The sequence below is a fragment of the Jatropha curcas genome, chromosome 4 (genome assembly GCF_041381405.1).
Source record: "Jatropha curcas cultivar XTBG-Jc1 chromosome 4, XTBG_Jcur_1.0, whole genome shotgun sequence".
Taxonomy (NCBI): domain Eukaryota; kingdom Viridiplantae; phylum Streptophyta; class Magnoliopsida; order Malpighiales; family Euphorbiaceae; genus Jatropha; species Jatropha curcas.
This window is the reverse complement of record NC_143154.1, coordinates 3,078,166-3,095,643: the sequence shown is the minus strand read 5'-3', so window position 1 is coordinate 3,095,643 and position 17,478 is coordinate 3,078,166. Positions and strand designations below refer to the sequence as shown.

Sequence of the window (17,478 nt, the reverse complement as noted above, 5' to 3'; positions counted from 1 at the left end):
GTAGCTTACTAATTGTAGAAGAAGGAGAGCGGCTTACTGGTCTTGAAATCATAGATGATGAATGGACACCGAAGGACCCAATGGCTGCGAAGTTTGACTTTTGAGGTTTGATAACTTTTATTTGGTTTTGGTAAAATAATTCAAAAATAAAAAGTTTATAGATGAAACTTAAGGGGTTCATCATCGTTGATGAAAAAGGGAGAGAGTTTGGTGATGTGTAAGTGAAGGTAATTTAGTGAAGGCAACTTAAATTTGATGGTTATGGTATTTTTTGGTTTCAGTATCAGAGATAATGAAGGCTTAAGGAAGGGTTACATAAGAAGAGAAAACAAGGGAGGGAGCAAAGTCGAGGAGAGGGTGGGGTTAGGGAATGATGAAGTGCTTGTTGGATTTAATTTTCTATTGTGGGCTTAATATGTAAAATTAAATATGTACAGCAGTCCAATTGTAAAGTCAATTTCAAATGTGGTCTTGATTGTGAATAATTGACTATTGAGGTATCAACTAATTATAGATATTAAGTGTAGAGACCATTATATAATTCCTATTTCGTTAAAGGACCGAAATAGGAATTGTACTAACCCTACAGGTATATAAAGGTCGTGGTCCCCAGAGGAGTTGAATACGATTCAGTTTTACGTTCCTTTCGTATTGCTTCCGCTAAATCGATTCTTCAATTCTCTGGAAGGCTGCAAACCTAATTCTATACATCAAGATCGACGAACAACGATGTCAGGTACGCAACATTTTCTTATTCAATCTATTTTGTTGAATCTAGTGGTTTGCACGATCTAGGTTATTATTGAATCATTTTGAGATTAATTCTTAACAAGTGGTATCAGAGCCTTGTGCATAATTGCTAGATTTTAGATTGGTTTTTCGTATTTTTTTTTATTTATTTATTTACCCTACTGTTTATAGATTGAGGGTTTTGTTTAATAAAAAAAAAAATGTATATATATATTTTTGTTCTCACTGTTCTTCGGATTCCCAAGAACAGGTAAGAGGTTTTGAACTAACGCCATTAACGATTAATTGTTCGTTTGGTATTTTTTTTTTTTTTCTTTCTTTGCTGGCTGGATCTTGTTAAAAAAAAAAAAAAAAAAAAAAAAAAAACCTCCATTGTTGGCGGCGGAAAGGGGCTGGAACCTGTTATTTTCCGTCCCTTATCGTTTTGTTTTTTAGGTTAGGGATGGAAAATAACAGTTAGGTCCCTGGAAAATTTTATATTAGATCCCTAATTTTATGTTTTTTTCGTATTAGTCCCTTAATTTTCTGTAATTTCATATTGGTCCCTTAATTTTCTGTAATTTCAGATTAGGTCCTTTAATTTTCTGTAACTTCAGATTAGGTCCCTAAATTTTCTGTAACTTCAGATTAGGTCCCTAAATTTTCTGTAATTTCAGATTAGGCCCTAAATTTTCTGTAATTTCAGATTAGGCCCTAAATTTTCTGTAACTCCAGATTAGGCTTTAATTTTCTGTTTTCTTTCGATTAGACCCTGAACTTTATTTATTCAAATATATTTAGTCCTATTTTATAATTTAGTCTCAAATTTAGTGACTTAAAGACTAGATTATAATTTTTTTTGGACTAAATAATTTTAGATTATTAAATATTTAGACAATCAATTCATTTAATTGCAATTGTTTTGTTTTAATTACAATTAAATGATTTAATTTGTCGACTTGAGATTAAATTTTGGAGTGATTAAGTCCCTATTGTGTTTGATATTTGTTAAAATAAATTGATTTGATCAATAAGTCACCAAAGTGACCTCTATTGCTTGAATTGATTTATTTTAGAATATTAGACAGGTGTATTAGAATTCGTTGCGGATAGTTAATCGGCCCAAAGGAAGGTTGCTATCTGGCTGAGTTTTGAATACATGTTTGGCAATAAATATGTGATAATTGTTTGATTATTTTCCATGACAATGATATATCGGCCCAAAGGAAGATTTATTATTTGTCAGGACTATGTTATCAATATTTGATTGCTGCATTGAGATACTAATTACAAGTTAATGTTTTACATCCAAAGATGAGAATATTAATGTTGTGTCTGTATCTTATTTCCATTTTTTGATCTCTACTTATGTGAATTGTTTCATTTGTGGATTGTGAGCTTATACTTATCTATTTGTTTATTTTCTCTGATGTCAGCTAACATGTCATTTAATCCTGATTGTGTCCCTAAACTTGAGGGATCAAATTTTGAGTCTTGGAAATCAGATATTATGATCTTTCTGGGCTGTATGGATTTGGATCTTGCATTCAGGATGGACGAACCTACTCCTCTTACTGATACGAGCACTGATGTTCAAAGGGTTCAGTATGAGAAGTGGGAGCGTTCTAATCGCTTAGGTCTAATGATCATGCAGAAAGGAGTCCCAGAACATGTTCGAGACTCTGTCTCAGCTGAAAAGAACAATGCTCAAAACTATCTTGCTGAGCTGGAGAGGGCTTATGTCAAGAATGACAAAGCCGAAGTGGGAACACTTTTAGGAAAATTAACCTCCATGAAGTTTGCTGGCAATGGTGGTGTTCGGGAGCATATTCTTAGCATGTCTCAGATTGCAAAGAGACTGAAGGCGCTGGGTATGGCTTTACCAGATGACCTTTTAGTCCATTTGGTTATGAATTCTCTTCCTTCTCAGTATGGACAAATTAGGACTTCCTATAATTGTCAGCCGAATAAATGGACTCTTAACGAGCTCATTTCTCATTGTGTTGATGAGGAGGAAAAGATGAATTCTAACAAAAGAGAGAGTGCACATTTTGTTTCTTCAGCTGGGAAGGGTAAGAACAAGAAAAGAAAGAGGCCTTCTGCAAAGCCTGTTGAAAAGGCTATTGAGAAACCTGCTGCTGCTACTGCTGTAGATCCAGTACAAAAGAAGCCTTATGTGCCAAAATGCTTCTTTTGTGGAAAGACGGATCACTTGAGAAAGGACTGTCCTAAATTTGCTATTTGGCTTGCAAAGAGGGGTAAGTACCTTGTTTTAGTCTGTTGTGAAGTTAATTTAACTTCAGCTCCTAAAAACACTTATTGGATGGATTCTGGTGCTACCGCTCATATAAGTGTTTCATTGCAGGGCTGCCTCAACTACAGAAAGCCAACTGACGGTGAAAGATACGTCTATGTGGGAAATGGCGATCTGGTTGAAGTAGAGGCAATTGGACATTTTAGATTATGTTTAAGTACTGGCTATTTTTTGGATCTTATAGATACTTTTGTTATTCCCTCTTTTAGAAGGAATTTGATTTCTGTTTCCTTTTTGGACAAATCTGGTTTTCATTGTTCTTTTGGAGACAGTGTATTCACTTTATCTATGAATTCAAAAGTTTTGGGTACTGGTTGCTTGAATGAATGTGATAATCTATATATGTTAGACATTGATACTAGTTATCATGAATCCCTGCATGTTACTACAAGAGGTACCAAAAGAAAGTTGAATATTGATAACTCAGCTGTACTTTGGCATAGACGTTTGGGTCATTTATCCAAATCGAGAATTGAGCGTCTTGTTTCTGATGGTATCTTAGATACACTTGATTACACAGGTTTGGATTCTTGTATTGAGTGTATTAAAGGAAAACAGACTAAACAAAAGAGACTAGGTGCCATTCAGTCATCCAATGTTTTAGAACTGATTCATACAGATATTTGCGGTCCATTCCATATTGCAACTAGAAATGGCCAAAGATATTTTATATCATTCATTGATGACTATTCTCGTTATGGTTACTTATATCTCATTCATGAAAAATCTGAGTCTTTGGACGTGTTTAAATCTTATAAAGCCGAAGTTGAAAATCAACTAGGAAAGAAGATTAAATCTGTTCGATCTGACCGTGGTGGTGAATATTATGGTAAATATGACGGTTCAGGCGAACAACGTCCAGGACCTTTTGCGCTTTTCCTACAGGAATGTGGAATTGTCCCTCAATATACAATGCCTGGTACTCCCAGCATGAATGGTGTATCTGAGAGACGTAATAGGACTCTTATGGATATGGTAAGGAGTATGATTAGTCATTCTACTTTACCAGAGTCTTTGTGGGGTGAAGCGTTAAAGACAACAGCTTATCTTCTCAATAGGATTCCATCTAAAGCAGTTGCTAAAACACCTTATGAACTTTGGACTGGACGTAAGCCTAGTCTAAAGCATCTTCATGTTTGGGGATGTCCAGCTGAAGCAAGGCCTTACAAGCCGAATGAAACAAAACTGGACTCCAAAACTATCAGCAGCTACTTTGTTGGATATTCTGAGCGGTCTAGGGGTTACAAGTTTTATAATCCTACTTCCAGAACTTTTTTTGAAACGAGAATTGCAACATTTTTTGAGGATGTTGATTTTGGAGGGAGAAATAAAGAAAGAAACATTGTCTTTGAAGAGGAACCAAGTAAGGATGATTCGGTTCTCATTCCTTTTGTTGTTTTTGAGAGCGTACAGACTCCAGTTGCTCCTGTCACTATTCAAGATCCAATTCAAGACAATGCTATTCTTCCTCAAGAACAAATTCAACAACCTCAAGAATTAGAGTCTGTTCAAATGCCTTTGAGGAGATCTACTAGGGAGAGAAGAAGTGCTATTCCAGATGATTATATAGTGTTTCTTCAGGAACATGAGGATACTGTAGACATGATAGATGATGATCCAGTTAGTTTCTATCATGCCATGCAGAGTTCTGACTCTCATAAGTGGATTGAGGCAATGAACGAAGAGTATAAGTCTATGCAAGACAATCAAGTTTGGGATCTTGTTCAATTACCTGAAGGAAAGAAACCCATTGGTTGCAAATGGATATTTAAAACCAAAAGGGATTCTCAAGGTAATGTGGAAAGATATAAAGCACGTCTTGTAGCAAAAGGCTTTACTCAAAAGGAAGGGATTGACTATAAAGAAACCTTCTCTCCAGTTTCTTCGAAGGATTCTTTTAGGACAATCATGGCCTTAGTTGCAAATCTTGATCTTGAGCTTCATCAAATGGATGTTAAGACTGCGTTTCTCAATGGCGACATTGATGAAACAATATATATGGTGCAACCAGAAAGTTTTATAATTGGAGATCCAAAACATCTGGTATGCAAATTAAAGAAATCCATTTATGGACTCAAGCAAGCTTCTCGTCAATGGTACTTTAAATTCAACCAAGTAATTGTCTCGTTTGGCTTTGAGGCAAATACTGTTGAAAATTGTGTGTACCATAAGTTCAGTGGGAGTAGGTTTATCTTTTTGGTCTTATATGTGGATGACATACTTCTTGCTACTAATTGTAAAGTCTTGTTGCATGAAACCAAAGTTTTTCTTTCAAAGCATTTTGAGATGAAAGATTTAGGTGAAGCTTCTTTTGTTTTAGGGATTCAGATACATCGAGACCGTTCTCGAGGTATTCTTGGATTATCACAAAAGAGCTATATTGATAAAGTGCTCAAGAGATTTGGTATGCAGAATTCTAGACCATTGGATACCCCTATTGCAAAAGGTGATAAATTTAGTAATCAACAATGTCCAAAGAGTGAACTTGAAATTCAGGAAATGCAAAAGGTTCCTTATGCGTCAGCTGTAGGAAGTCTTATGTATGTTCAAGTTTGTACTCGTCCAGACATTTCTTTTATAGTTGGCATGTTAGGTAGATATCTCAGCAATCCAGGAATGGATCATTGGAAAGCAGCCAAAAGAGTCATGAGATATCTTCAGAGGACTAAGGGACATATGCTCACATATAGGAGATCAGATCAGCTTGAGATCATTGGGTATACTGATTCTGATTTCGCTGGATGCCAAGACAGTAGAAAATCCACATCTGGCTACGTTTATCTATTGGCTGGCGGTGCTATTTCTTGGAAGAGTGTGAAACAAACTCTAGTGGCAACCTACACCATGGAAGCTGAATTTGTAGCATCTTATGAGGCATCCAATCAAGCTATTTGGCTGAGAAACCTTATCACTGGGCTGCGTGTAGTAGGTGGAATAGAAAGACCACTGAAGTTGTATTGTGACAGCAAGTCAGCCGTTTTATTCTCCAACAACAACAGGAGCTCTTCTCGATCAAAACACATTGAGATTAAGTTCTTGGCTGTGAAGGAGAGGGTACAGAGTGGACAGATATCCTTAGAGCGGACAGATATCCTTAGAGCATATTGGAACAAACTCTATGATTGCGGATCCGCTTACAAAGGCAGTGATACCGAAAGTTTTCCATGAGCACACCGCTCATATGGGTATCGTTTTGTTTGAGACTGTCTAGTTTTAGTGGGAGTTTGCTCTTTATGCATACATTATGTTTTTTGAATGCTCTATTTTATTTTGGATATGTTTTATTATGAAATTTTGTTGAGTACTCATTTTGGTTGATGGTTACACTCTGTATTATTATTATTGTTTTGCTTGATCTCACTTTTGTTGGTGACCAGTTGGAAACAGACATGATGATCACATTACATGTAGTTTTCATGCTACACTTCTATAATGAATCTATGTCATTTAGGGGTATTGGTAATGTAGTTGATGATGAACTTAGTCATGAGATCTATGGCGAATGTTTCTTCAGCTCTTTATCAATATAACTAATGGACGAGATTGTTTTTGGATACCTTGTATGACTGCGTTTGTTGAGCTCATTTTGGTGTATGTATTTTATTTAACATATGTTCGCCCAAGTGGGAGATTGTTGGATTTAATTTTCTATTGTGGGCTTAATATGTAAAATTAAATATGTACAGCAGTCCAATTGTAAAGTCAATTTCGAATGTGGTCTTGATTGTGAATAATTGACTATTGAGGTATCAACTAATTATAGATATTAAGTGTAGAGACCATTATATAATTCCTATTTCGTTAAAGGACCGAAATAGGAATTGTACTAACCCTACAGGTATATAAAGGTCGTGGTCCCCAGAGGAGTTGAATACGATTCAGTTTTACGTTCCTTTCGTATTGCTTCCGCTAAATCGATTCTTCAATTCTCTGGAAGGCTGCAAACCTAATTCTATACATCAAGATCGACGAACAACGATGTCAGGTACGCAACATTTTCTTATTCAATCTATTTTGTTGAATCTAGTGGTTTGCACGATCTAGGTTATTATTGAATCATTTTGAGATTAATTCTTAACAGTGCTTCGTGTCACTTAACTCATTTTGGATTAATGTAACCTAAGCAAATAAGGTGGAGCCTATCTATGATGGTTTACCTATTAATTTTTTTTAAAAAAAAAGAGAATATTTAATTCCATATCATATAAAGAAAAAAAAAACAGTTTGGAACAACATTCCAAACCCAGGGATGATTATATCTATATGATCTAAACAATGAGCTCTTGAATTAAATTTGCCTTTTGACCATCTAACATATATGTATTAACCTTATGATGTAAAATAGTTCTACAATCGATAAAAACACAACTATACTCTGTATTATCAACAAGATTTTAATTTAAAGAATGAACTAATAGTTGAGAATCGGTAAACAAACAACCCGAATCAAACAAATGTGCTTTTATCCATTATAAACAAGAACAGAGAGCCATGGCCTCTATCGAAGCAAATTCTCTAGCTCATATTAAATGTCCAAAAATAGCAAATTGTGATCGACCTTCCAAGTCTTCAATCACACCACTAAAACCTCTATAATTTATTTGTGAAAACACAATGCCATCGATAAAGCAATACCGCGTCACCTAGACAGAAGGTCAAAAGCAAGCAATAGGATCATTGCATGGCTCGGTGAGGCAGTGTAGACAACAACTTCCACTCTTGTAAAGTATGTGATACCAGTTTTTTTCAAAGCCCAAAGTTTGTATTATCCCGTGCCAAATAAAAAGGTTTTGAGATGATCAAAATTTTCAAGCATAGATAAAGGAACTTTCCAGCTTGATCATGAGAAAGGTTAACTTGCAAAAAACAATCTTTAAACATAACATAAGTAACAAAGGCTTAAAATCCACCCTAACTCCATACCATTCTTGCCTTATCACAACCAATAAGAAAATTGTCTACATCTTCCATGCCTCTATAAAAGACATAAGCACAATGTACCTCCATATGTCTATTAACAACATTAGATTTAGTTGGGAAAATTTTTAATTTTTCTTAAAGGCCTCTATAAAAATTTTCCTTAACTTTAAGCTATTTCAATAATCCCCTTCCACCCTATTCCCAAGTCTATTAAATATCCTCTTTTTTTATTCTAATGTCATATTAACCTATCTCCTTTAGGATGGGAACTAAGGGGAATATTATATAATATGGATTTACTTGGGCTTGAGTCAATCAATGCTAAAAGATTAATACTAACCAATTAGCTAGCTAGATTGCGACCCTTATATACCATTTATAGATTTACTATTTAGTCAATGTAGGTTTCTTAACAATCAACATCACATTCCTTTCTATCTGGTAGACTTATTAAATCCCTAACTCGTATATTAGGTAAAAGAACCAGCTTTAGAAATCGAGAGTTCATGAGCGATAACTATTTTCTCACCATTTCCAACTCTCTCTTGTGCCAGCTTTCAACGCCTCTGTAGAAAGCAAGACATTCCTCCATATAAAACTTGGATGACTACCAAAAGTAGCAGAGAAATGGGGAAATATTTAACTTTTAAAAACCTACATAGAAGAGTACTATTTTTTGTATTTAATCTCTCATTCTGTTTTCTATATCCGAAAATCCAAACCTCTATCCCTCTTAATAAAATACTTGCGGTTCCAAGATAATCAATGAATACTTCTACCATCTAATAGCCTTTGAATATACTATATAATAAAATAACTCTTTTTAAATTAATAAAATAAATGAATTAATTAACTTTTTATTTTATTCTCTCCACCAATTCAGCTGTGAATTATTTATATTACCCACAATATCGTATTATACACCTTTTTTTCCCCCAAAAATATTCTACATCTTTAAAAAAAAATAAAAAATAAAAAAAAACAACAACAACTAATATAACAATTAACGAAGATTTCAACACAAGCAAGTCAATCTTGCAAAACAAACACCCCTACACCTAACTGTCTTTTTTCACCCAATCAAGTAATGATATCGCTTTCTTTCAACTGTGGATAATCCACACTTTACTTTTAATAACATATATATATATATATATAGAAAAAAAAATCAAACTATAAGTTAGATTATTATCAGCATCATTTTATATTTATATCCATATCTCCTGTCTTGAAAACATGCAATCAAATTTTAATATTAAAATTTTAAAAAAGTTTATTTATTACTCATTTGTTTAAAACTATTTAGTTATAGGTGCAAAAAACATAAATAATAATAATAAAAATAATAAAACAAATAATGCTAATTTTGTTTCCTAAGTTTATTCATGATGTATAATTTATTTAAAAATGATCTTTTAGATTGATTCTAATAACAATTTTCAACCATAAGCTAATTAAAATTATTTTTAAATAAAATAAGCTGAATGAAAATGAATAATGTATTTAAATTAAGAGATATTTAAATTATTCCTTTGTTATTATATGTCTTTTTGACACACATTGATCAGTTAAAAAAATGTCAAAATTGTATTAAAATCATCTAAAAACTCATTGCAAATAAATTTTCGAGGCAAATTGAAAATTATTTCTAAAGATAAATCCAATCTTTTTTAGGAAAAAAAGGGTCCAGAAAGGGCAACCATCTGACAAACCACCCGTGAATCTACCCACAAAAATACAATTAAAAATGAAAAATAAAAATAAAAAATAAAATTACTAACCCCGAAGTGGCAAAAAGTACTCGAAACTGAAACCTATTTCCCAGTTTCAAAAAAATAATGATAAATAAACCCATTTCTTTCTTTTGTCACTGTTTCTGTACTTCCTCTCCCCCATCTCCTATCATCACGACAACAGCAATTTCTTGATTTTCCATTTCAACGGTCTTGATTTCTTCATCTTCTTCTTTCCTTTTTTTTTTTTTCTTTATCAGCTTATCAAAAAACCAAAACAATCACTTTATCAATTTAATTGAACCATCAAATGGGTACTATGTATTTCTCTCTATTTTCACCTCTTCTCCTTCTTCTTGGTTTTCTGGTTTCAGTTGAATCAATAACCCATTGGCAAGATTTACAAGTTCTGAAAGATTTCAAGAACTCTCTTGAATCCGTCTCACTCACTCCTGGCTCGTGTTTAAGCTCATGGGATTTCTCTGTCGACCCATGCGACAATTTATTCAGTGAACGATTCACATGCGGGTTCAGGTGCGACCTTGTAGTTTCTGGAGCCAGTCGAGTCACTGAACTCAGTCTTGATTCGGCTGGTTACTCAGGTTCACTATCTTCCATTTCTTGGAATCTTCCTTTCTTGCAAATCCTTGATCTTTCAGGTAATAATTTTTATGGTAAAATCCCTGAGTCATTTTCAAACTTGACTCGGCTGACTCGACTCGGTCTTTCTAGAAACTGGTTTTCTGGTCAAACGCCTACATCAATTGGATCACTTACTAATTTGGAAGAATTATACCTTGATAACAACATTCTTGAAGGTACAATTCCTGCAAGTTTTAATAGTTTAATTAGTCTAAAACGACTTGAAGTTCAGTCCAACAAACTAAACTGCATGCCGTTCCCCGAGTTGAGTTCTCTAAAAAATCTCTCTTTTCTTGATGTTAGTGACAATTTTTTCTCTGGTAAAATCCCATCTTCTTTTCCATCTTCTTTAGTTGAAATCTCCATGAGAAACAATTCTTTAGAAGGAAACATCCCTGAAAGTTTCAAGAATTTAGGTTATTTACAAGTTCTTGATATGAGTCACAACAAACTCAGTGACTCAGTTCCGTCTTTTCTTTTTAACCATCCATCGCTTCAACAGCTCACTCTCTCTTACAATAACTTCACCTCCGTACAATCTCCATCGTCGTCAACTATTCAAAGTGAACTGATAGCCGTTGATTTAAGCAATAACCAGCTTCAAGGGTTTTTACCATCTTTTCTTGCTTTAATGCCTAAACTGTCTGCATTATCGTTAGAGAACAATAAGCTTACAGGAATGATACCAACCCAGTTCGCCATTAAAACCGCCGTGCCCGGTGGAGCTGGCTTTTCGCCGTTTGAGAGGCTGCTTTTAGGAGGGAATTACTTGTTTGGGCCAATTCCAGTAGCATTAATGGAATTAAAACCAGGGTCGGCTGATGTTAGATTGAATGGTAACTGCTTGCTCTGGTGTCCGGTTACGTTCTTTTTTTGTCAAGGTGGTGATCAGAAATCGCGAATGGATTGTAAAAGCTTTATCCCTTTTATTCCTTAATTTAATAATAAATGTAATTAATTAGCGTAATTTGTTTTGCTAATAATCATATTATTCGTGTGTGCTTTGTTTTGTTTTGTGTTTTTATTTTTAATTGGCAATGATTAGAAGCATGTGTTAAAAATTATTTTATGTATATCTTATCTTTAATATATAGTGAAGCTTCTGTTGGGAGATCTCTCTACTTCTCCTGCAAAACAGCTAGTGCCTGGACATTCTGCTATAAAGGGTTTTTAAGAGTTAAGGGGCTGCAATTTTTTTTTCTTTTTTAATTTGAAGGGTAAAATTAAAATAATAATAATAATAACTTTCATTAATCTCTTTTAAAAAATAGATGGGAGGCCACTTCTGCCCTGGCCCCCGCCCTCCGCCAGTCTTGCTCCACATTTACACCTCAGCCACCTCTTCTCCTCCATATCATCACTGCAAAATAAATAAAAGCAACCACAGCCATAACATCAATTCTACCACCCTTCATCTCCACCATCTTACCAGAGAATGACTTGTCTATGCTCGTCTGTGATTTCAACTATCAATCTATGTTGCACAGAAATTTTCTTTGGCCGAACGTTTCCTCCATAGAAATGTTTATAAACTCCTTGGAAATTTTTTGCTGCCGTTTCCATAAATTAGGTAATTTGAAAACACATTTCTCCTATCGGAAATAGGATTCAATTTTCGTAAACAGAAAACTCAAAAACTCATTTATCTAATTAAAATAAATATATATATAAATAAATATAAATTCAAAAAAAAATGTATTTTTTACGAGTACGAAACTTATTAATTCTTTTGGATATGATTAAATATTGATTGAACTTGACTTGCAGTTGAATATATTTAATATTTTATAATAATTTATTTTTTTATATTTATAGTATAATTCTGTATTTTTCATATTTACACTTGTCCTTTACATCTGCATTTCTTATATTTATACGTGTACGATTTCCACGTTTCTGTTTCCATATAATATTAGCTATCAATCAAATTCAACTACCAATTAAACTAGAGAATGACTTGTCTAAACTCTATCTATGATTTAAACTACTAATCAAATTAATGAAATTTTTTTTTTTTAAATGAGGATACTTTTTTATTGTTTATCTGAAAAAAAATAATAAAGTATAAATAATTTTTAAAAATTTAAATTTTTATTAATTTGGTTCATAGATAGATTCATGGATCAAATTTAGGTAAATATTATCCATTTTATTATCAAATCCCATTCATTATCTCAAATTGAAGTTCAATTTCAAACAAAATTAGTGAAATAAACCCGAATAAGCGTGAAAAAATAGATTGAAATTCATATTCACAGAAGAACAATCAATTTTTGAAATCAGAAAATGAATTTCAGAGCATTCTTGAGAATGGATGATACTTGTTGGGACTATTTGGATCATTCAAGCATTAACAGAAATGAGAACTCATTGGATTTGATTTTTTTTTTTTTTTACAAGAATGGTCTATTAGGCAAAAATAAATATTTTGATAATTGTTAACTGTTTTAGTAGCATTTAACAGTTAATTATTTGAGTAACTTTTAATAAAATATTAAAAGTTAAATATTACACGAATAACTTTTTATTATAAAATATTATTTTAATTTTTAATAATTAATAAAAAATAGTAATAAAATTTAAAATTTTGACCTGCTGTTAAAAAACCGTCAAGGATGATAACCCAAACACCGATGTCTCAATCGTGTGTAGACAAGAAACACAGGAAAACAATGAGCAAAGCTAATGTGATGGAGAGGTTTGGCAGCTGAAATTAGTTGAAATAATGATGTACTAGAATGGTGATTTAGGACAATATCCAAATATTAGATTTGTTTGTGTTGTGTTGTATTGTATTATATCCTCTCCTCTGACAGAACAAAGTTGGCGCCCACGTGAATTCATGCGGACGTGGGGTAGACGCGCATAAAGTGTTCGTAGTTTGTCGTTGGTGTTTGTGGTGGTCCAAATAGCTCCACGTGCTTTTCCTAAGTTGGGGATACCTACAAAATATCTCGAATCGGTCTGTTTTTTAATTTTTTTTCCCCCAAAAATCAAAATTTTCATAAATATAGAAATGTCGCAAAACAATTGATTTATCATAAAAGCAGTACATATGCAGATTATGCTAAGTTCTATCAAACTATAATTTGATCTTTCTTTTTTAGAAAGATACTAATTAATAAGTTTTATTATTTAATTCGTTTTAAAATTCTTTCAAAAATTTTATAAAAATAAAAACTTAGAAATTACTTTCTTCATCAAGAAAAAAATGGTGAAAATTTTGGAATATAAATCATAATTATAGATTCTGTCAGATTAAACGATAAAAATTTTGGAATATTTTAATGAGAGGATCTACTTATAAGATTCAACCTAATTTTGCAATAATCAATAATAGTCATAAAAAAAAGTGAGCCAATGGACCCTAGACAATTATTTTTTGAAGCCCCTACAGCCCAATATGTCGTTGGAATGGCTCAATAGGCTGGCCCATAAAAGCCAATGATCAGAATAAATAAATAAATAATAAAATAACCAGTCCAGTGAGCGTCCATCGAACACGCGACTTAGGGATTTATAGTTTGACGCTCTCCCAACGGAGCCATTCCCGCAAGTTGCGCTCGTGCAAACTTTATTTTATTTAAATAGTTAATTATAAGTAATCTCGTCTGTACAGCAGCTAATGAACATCACACTACATTTTCGCGTATTTGAAAATTTTAATTTATAAAAAATTATTGTCAAACGAATATAACTTTAAAAAATTTGTTGTTTCGAACTCCCACCCCAATGCATGAATAGTTTTATATGTAAATTCGATATATAAAATTGACCTATAAATTTTATAAGAGAAATTAACTAGTAAATTACATATATATCAAACACCATAAAATAGCATATAATGAAAAAAATTTTATAAATTAAAATATTTAATACATGATATTTTTTAAGTTAGAGAGAGTCAGTATAAAAATTGGAGGTGCATTTAGATTTTTTTTTCTTTTTTATAAAATTATGGTATTAATTTATATATTTGTCCATTCCATGTGATAACGGTCATAGACATTATTGAGTACAAGTTCCAGAAGTACATGTCAGGAAAGGCATTGACCACTATTATATCTATCATTTCCATAATGAAATTTCACTTTCCACTAATTGTAAATTAGGAATTAATATGTTAAAACATGCAATCAAATGTCACTGTTGCTTGTTCATTAAGGTTGATACTTTTAATCAACAATAGTTTTAAAATCAAGGATTGAAGCTTAGGTAGTTATGATATTAGGTTTAATTATTAATTTTTTAAGTAATAATATCACTTTATCCACTTCAATTGTGCAAAAATGTCAAAATATCTTGTTGGGTTCATTTTATGTTTCTTCTCTTTTCTTTGTCTAGAGAGCAAGATAAGTTTGCCTGTAAAAAATAAAATCAAATAAAACCAATCAATTAAATTAAAAAAAATGTTCACTCGATATTAATTATATAGCTTTTTGAGAAATTATTATTTATTAATTACCTAAATGAATTAATTATAATTAATTCAAACACATGATAATAATGAATTGACCACCTCTTTGATTTATCACACTACTATCATTTAACAGCTAATCCGCAATCCACAAGTTTATGGTCACAAACAAATCCCCATCAATGGAGATTCCAAAAAACACCAAAACCTTGAAAATCATTATCTTCTTCTTCTTCTTTTCACCATTAATTTCTAAATCATGCAACCCAATTGATAAACAAGCATTACTTCATTTCAAGAAGAGAATAATCTTTGACCCATCAAATCTTTTGCAATCTTGGACATCTTCTACGGATTGCTGCACTTCTTGGGAAGGTATAGCCTGTGATTTCTCCGGCCGCGTGGTTAACGTCTCTCGTCCTGGCTTCGTATCAAGCAATGGCTTCATTGAAGAAACATACATGACAGGAACATTATCTCCATTTCTTGGAAATTTGTCCAGTCTTCAAGTTCTTGACTTAAGTAATCTCAAGAACTTGAAAGGACAAATTCCTCAAGAACTTGGGAAGTTATATAATCTCGCTTATCTGTTTCTTGATTCAAATATGCTTACTGGTTCAATACCAATCACTTTTAGGTATTTTTCTAAGCTCCAGAAACTTTACCTTAATAATAATTTTTTATCTGGTAGTATTTCTTATTCTGTTGCCAAATCTTGGATTTCTTTGTCAGAAGTTGGTTTGTCAGGAAATTTGTTTTCTGGATCAATTCCATCTTCAGTTGGGAAATGGAAAATGTTAACAAAGTTCGATTTTCATGGTAACAACTTTTCTGGGAACATACCAACAAACATTGGGAACCTTAAAAGTCTCAGGTTTCTTGATTTATCAGAAAACAAGATATCAGGAAAGCTTCCGCAATCCATTGGTCAACTTTCTGAATTAGTAGTTTTATATCTGAACCAAAACTCTCTTACAGGCAGTATTCCTTCTTCTATATCAGGACTTGTTTCTATCCAGTTCTGTCGTTTATCAGAAAACAAGCTGACAGGTTCTTTGCCACCATCAATTGGTAAGCTTCCGAAGATTCAAAGAATAATTCTTCAAAACAACAAGCTGACAGGAAAACTCCCTGCAACAATTGGTCATTTAACAACACTAACTGATATTTTCTTGGCCAATAACTATTTCTCAGGCAAAATTCCGGCCAGCTTCGGTAATTTGGTCAATCTTCAAACACTTGATTTATCAAGAAATCAACTTTCTGGTCAAGTCCCACATCAGCTGGTGAAATTACAAAGATTACAAGATTTAGATCTGTCATTTAATCCTTTGAGACTAGTTCAAATACCAAACTGGTTTCAAGAATTGAAACTTTTTCGCCTTATGTTGGCGAAAACCGGAATTAAAGGTCGGTTACCATTTTGGTTAGCTTCATCATCTATATCTATACTTGATCTGTCAAGTAATGCATTATCAGGAAAGTTGCCTCATTGGATTGGTAACATGACTAGCTTGACATTTCTCAATTTATCAAATAATGGGTTTTTCTCATCTATACCAGTTGAATTCAAGAATCTCTCACTTCTAATGGATCTTGATCTTCATTCAAATAGGTTTACTGGTAATCTAAATGTCATTTTCTCTAAAGAAGTTGAAGACCCATTAGGGCATTATAATTCCATTGAACTTTCCAACAATAATTTCAATGGAAAAATTGATGATGACATTGGAGAGAGTCCTGCAGTGGGTTCAATCAGTTCTTTGATTCTATCAAATAACAAAATTCAAGGTTCAATACCAAAATCAATTGGTAAAATGAGTGAATTGAAAGTACTAAAGCTAGAAAATAATGGGTTATCTGGAGAAATACCAATGGAGCTTGGAAATGCAAAGGGATTGACTACAATTTTACTTTCAGGAAATAAACTAAGTGGGGCTATACCAGAAAAGGTAATAAACTTGAAGGAGCTAAAAGAGTTTGATGTTTCTAGTAATAGATTGAGTGGAAGAATTCCTCCACATAAAGTTAATATTCCTGTTTCTGGATTTAAAAATAATCGTGGTTTGTGTGGAGTTCCACTTCCTCCTTGTAAACATTTTTAGTTTGTATTTTACTTTCAAAAAATTTAAATTTCTTATTTTTCATTGCAAAAGAGCACAAAAAGCCTTTCATATGGAGACAAAAGCTATTCTGCAAGGGAACATGGTCCATGTCTATTCTATTCTATCATGGAGGAACTACAGAAACAATAAAGCCCATCATGGTATTATTTTTTATTTTTTATCTTCCTTTTTTATAAGGCTGCCAAAGCTCCCACTATGAATGAGCTGGAATTTATTTTTTGTTTTTTGAAAGAAGACAAATTTTTTTTGAGGTTGTCAATATGTGTTGAGTAAAATAATAAATAATAAAATCTTTTTTAATGTCGAAACTTTTGCCATTTGACTCATTTTGTATGTTCTATTCATTTGTTTTTTCTGCTTTAGGGGGTTTCACTTTTCTTACAATAAAAAAAGGCTGCAATTCCTTGAGGAAAAAAACAATATTCATCCAAAATATCAAATAGAAATTCACTATTCAAATAGAAAAGACAAAATATAATTTTAAAAAAAAAAAGAAAATTGAGCTGAGGCAGAACAAATAATTTTGTGCTAAAAGAATTGCTTTTTATCTTGATTGAAAAATATTTATGTCTCCTCCAAAAAGAAAAATATTCATGT

General features: G+C 32.6%; 3 protein-coding genes across 4 annotated transcripts; all 3 read left to right on the top strand.

Annotated features, from left to right (window-relative positions):
- The first annotated feature begins 2,354 nt into the window (after positions 1 to 2,354).
- LOC149496678 (uncharacterized) lies at positions 2,355 to 3,353 on the top strand. Its single transcript, XM_089720583.1, has 2 exons — positions 2,355 to 2,987; positions 3,095 to 3,353. Exons 1-2 carry the CDS (start codon positions 2,372 to 2,374, stop codon positions 3,121 to 3,123), a joined length of 645 nt encoding a protein of 214 aa, XP_089576709.1. The 5' UTR covers positions 2,355 to 2,371; the 3' UTR covers positions 3,124 to 3,353.
- Positions 3,354 to 9,794: 6,441 nt separating this feature from the next.
- Positions 9,795 to 11,473, top strand: LOC105628438 (Leucine-rich repeat (LRR) family protein). Its single transcript, XM_012209856.4, has one exon. It carries the CDS (start codon positions 10,007 to 10,009, stop codon positions 11,273 to 11,275), a length of 1,269 nt encoding a protein of 422 aa, XP_012065246.1. The 5' UTR covers positions 9,795 to 10,006; the 3' UTR covers positions 11,276 to 11,473.
- A 3,386-nt stretch (positions 11,474 to 14,859) lies between these two features.
- Positions 14,860 to 16,910, top strand: LOC105629234 (uncharacterized). 2 transcript variants are annotated; one of them, XM_020677059.3, is made up of 2 exons: positions 14,860 to 15,826; positions 15,950 to 16,910. In XM_020677059.3, exons 1-2 carry the CDS (start codon positions 14,914 to 14,916, stop codon positions 16,858 to 16,860), a joined length of 1,824 nt encoding a protein of 607 aa, XP_020532718.1. In that variant the 5' UTR covers positions 14,860 to 14,913; the 3' UTR covers positions 16,861 to 16,910. The 2 variants fall into 2 exon arrangements, with proteins under 2 accessions (XP_020532718.1, XP_012066180.2); XM_012210790.4 differs by having other exon boundaries at positions 14,860 to 16,910.
- The last annotated feature ends 568 nt before the right edge of the window (positions 16,911 to 17,478 follow it).

Excerpts from the sequence above, each read along its gene's own strand:
- LOC105628438 (XM_012209856.4), top strand. The coding sequence starts at position 10,007 with ATGGGTACTATGTATTTCTCTCTATTTTCACCTCTTCTCCTTCTTCTT.
- LOC105629234 (XM_012210790.4), top strand. The coding sequence starts at position 14,914 with ATGGTCACAAACAAATCCCCATCAATGGAGATTCCAAAAAACACCAAA.
- LOC149496678 (XM_089720583.1), top strand. The coding sequence starts at position 2,372 with ATGATCATGCAGAAAGGAGTCCCAGAACATGTTCGAGACTCTGTCTCA. Across the intron at positions 2,988-3,094 it reads TATTTGGCTTGCAAAGAGGG|GGCTGCCTCAACTACAGAAA; the intron begins GTAAGTACCTTG and ends GTTTCATTGCAG.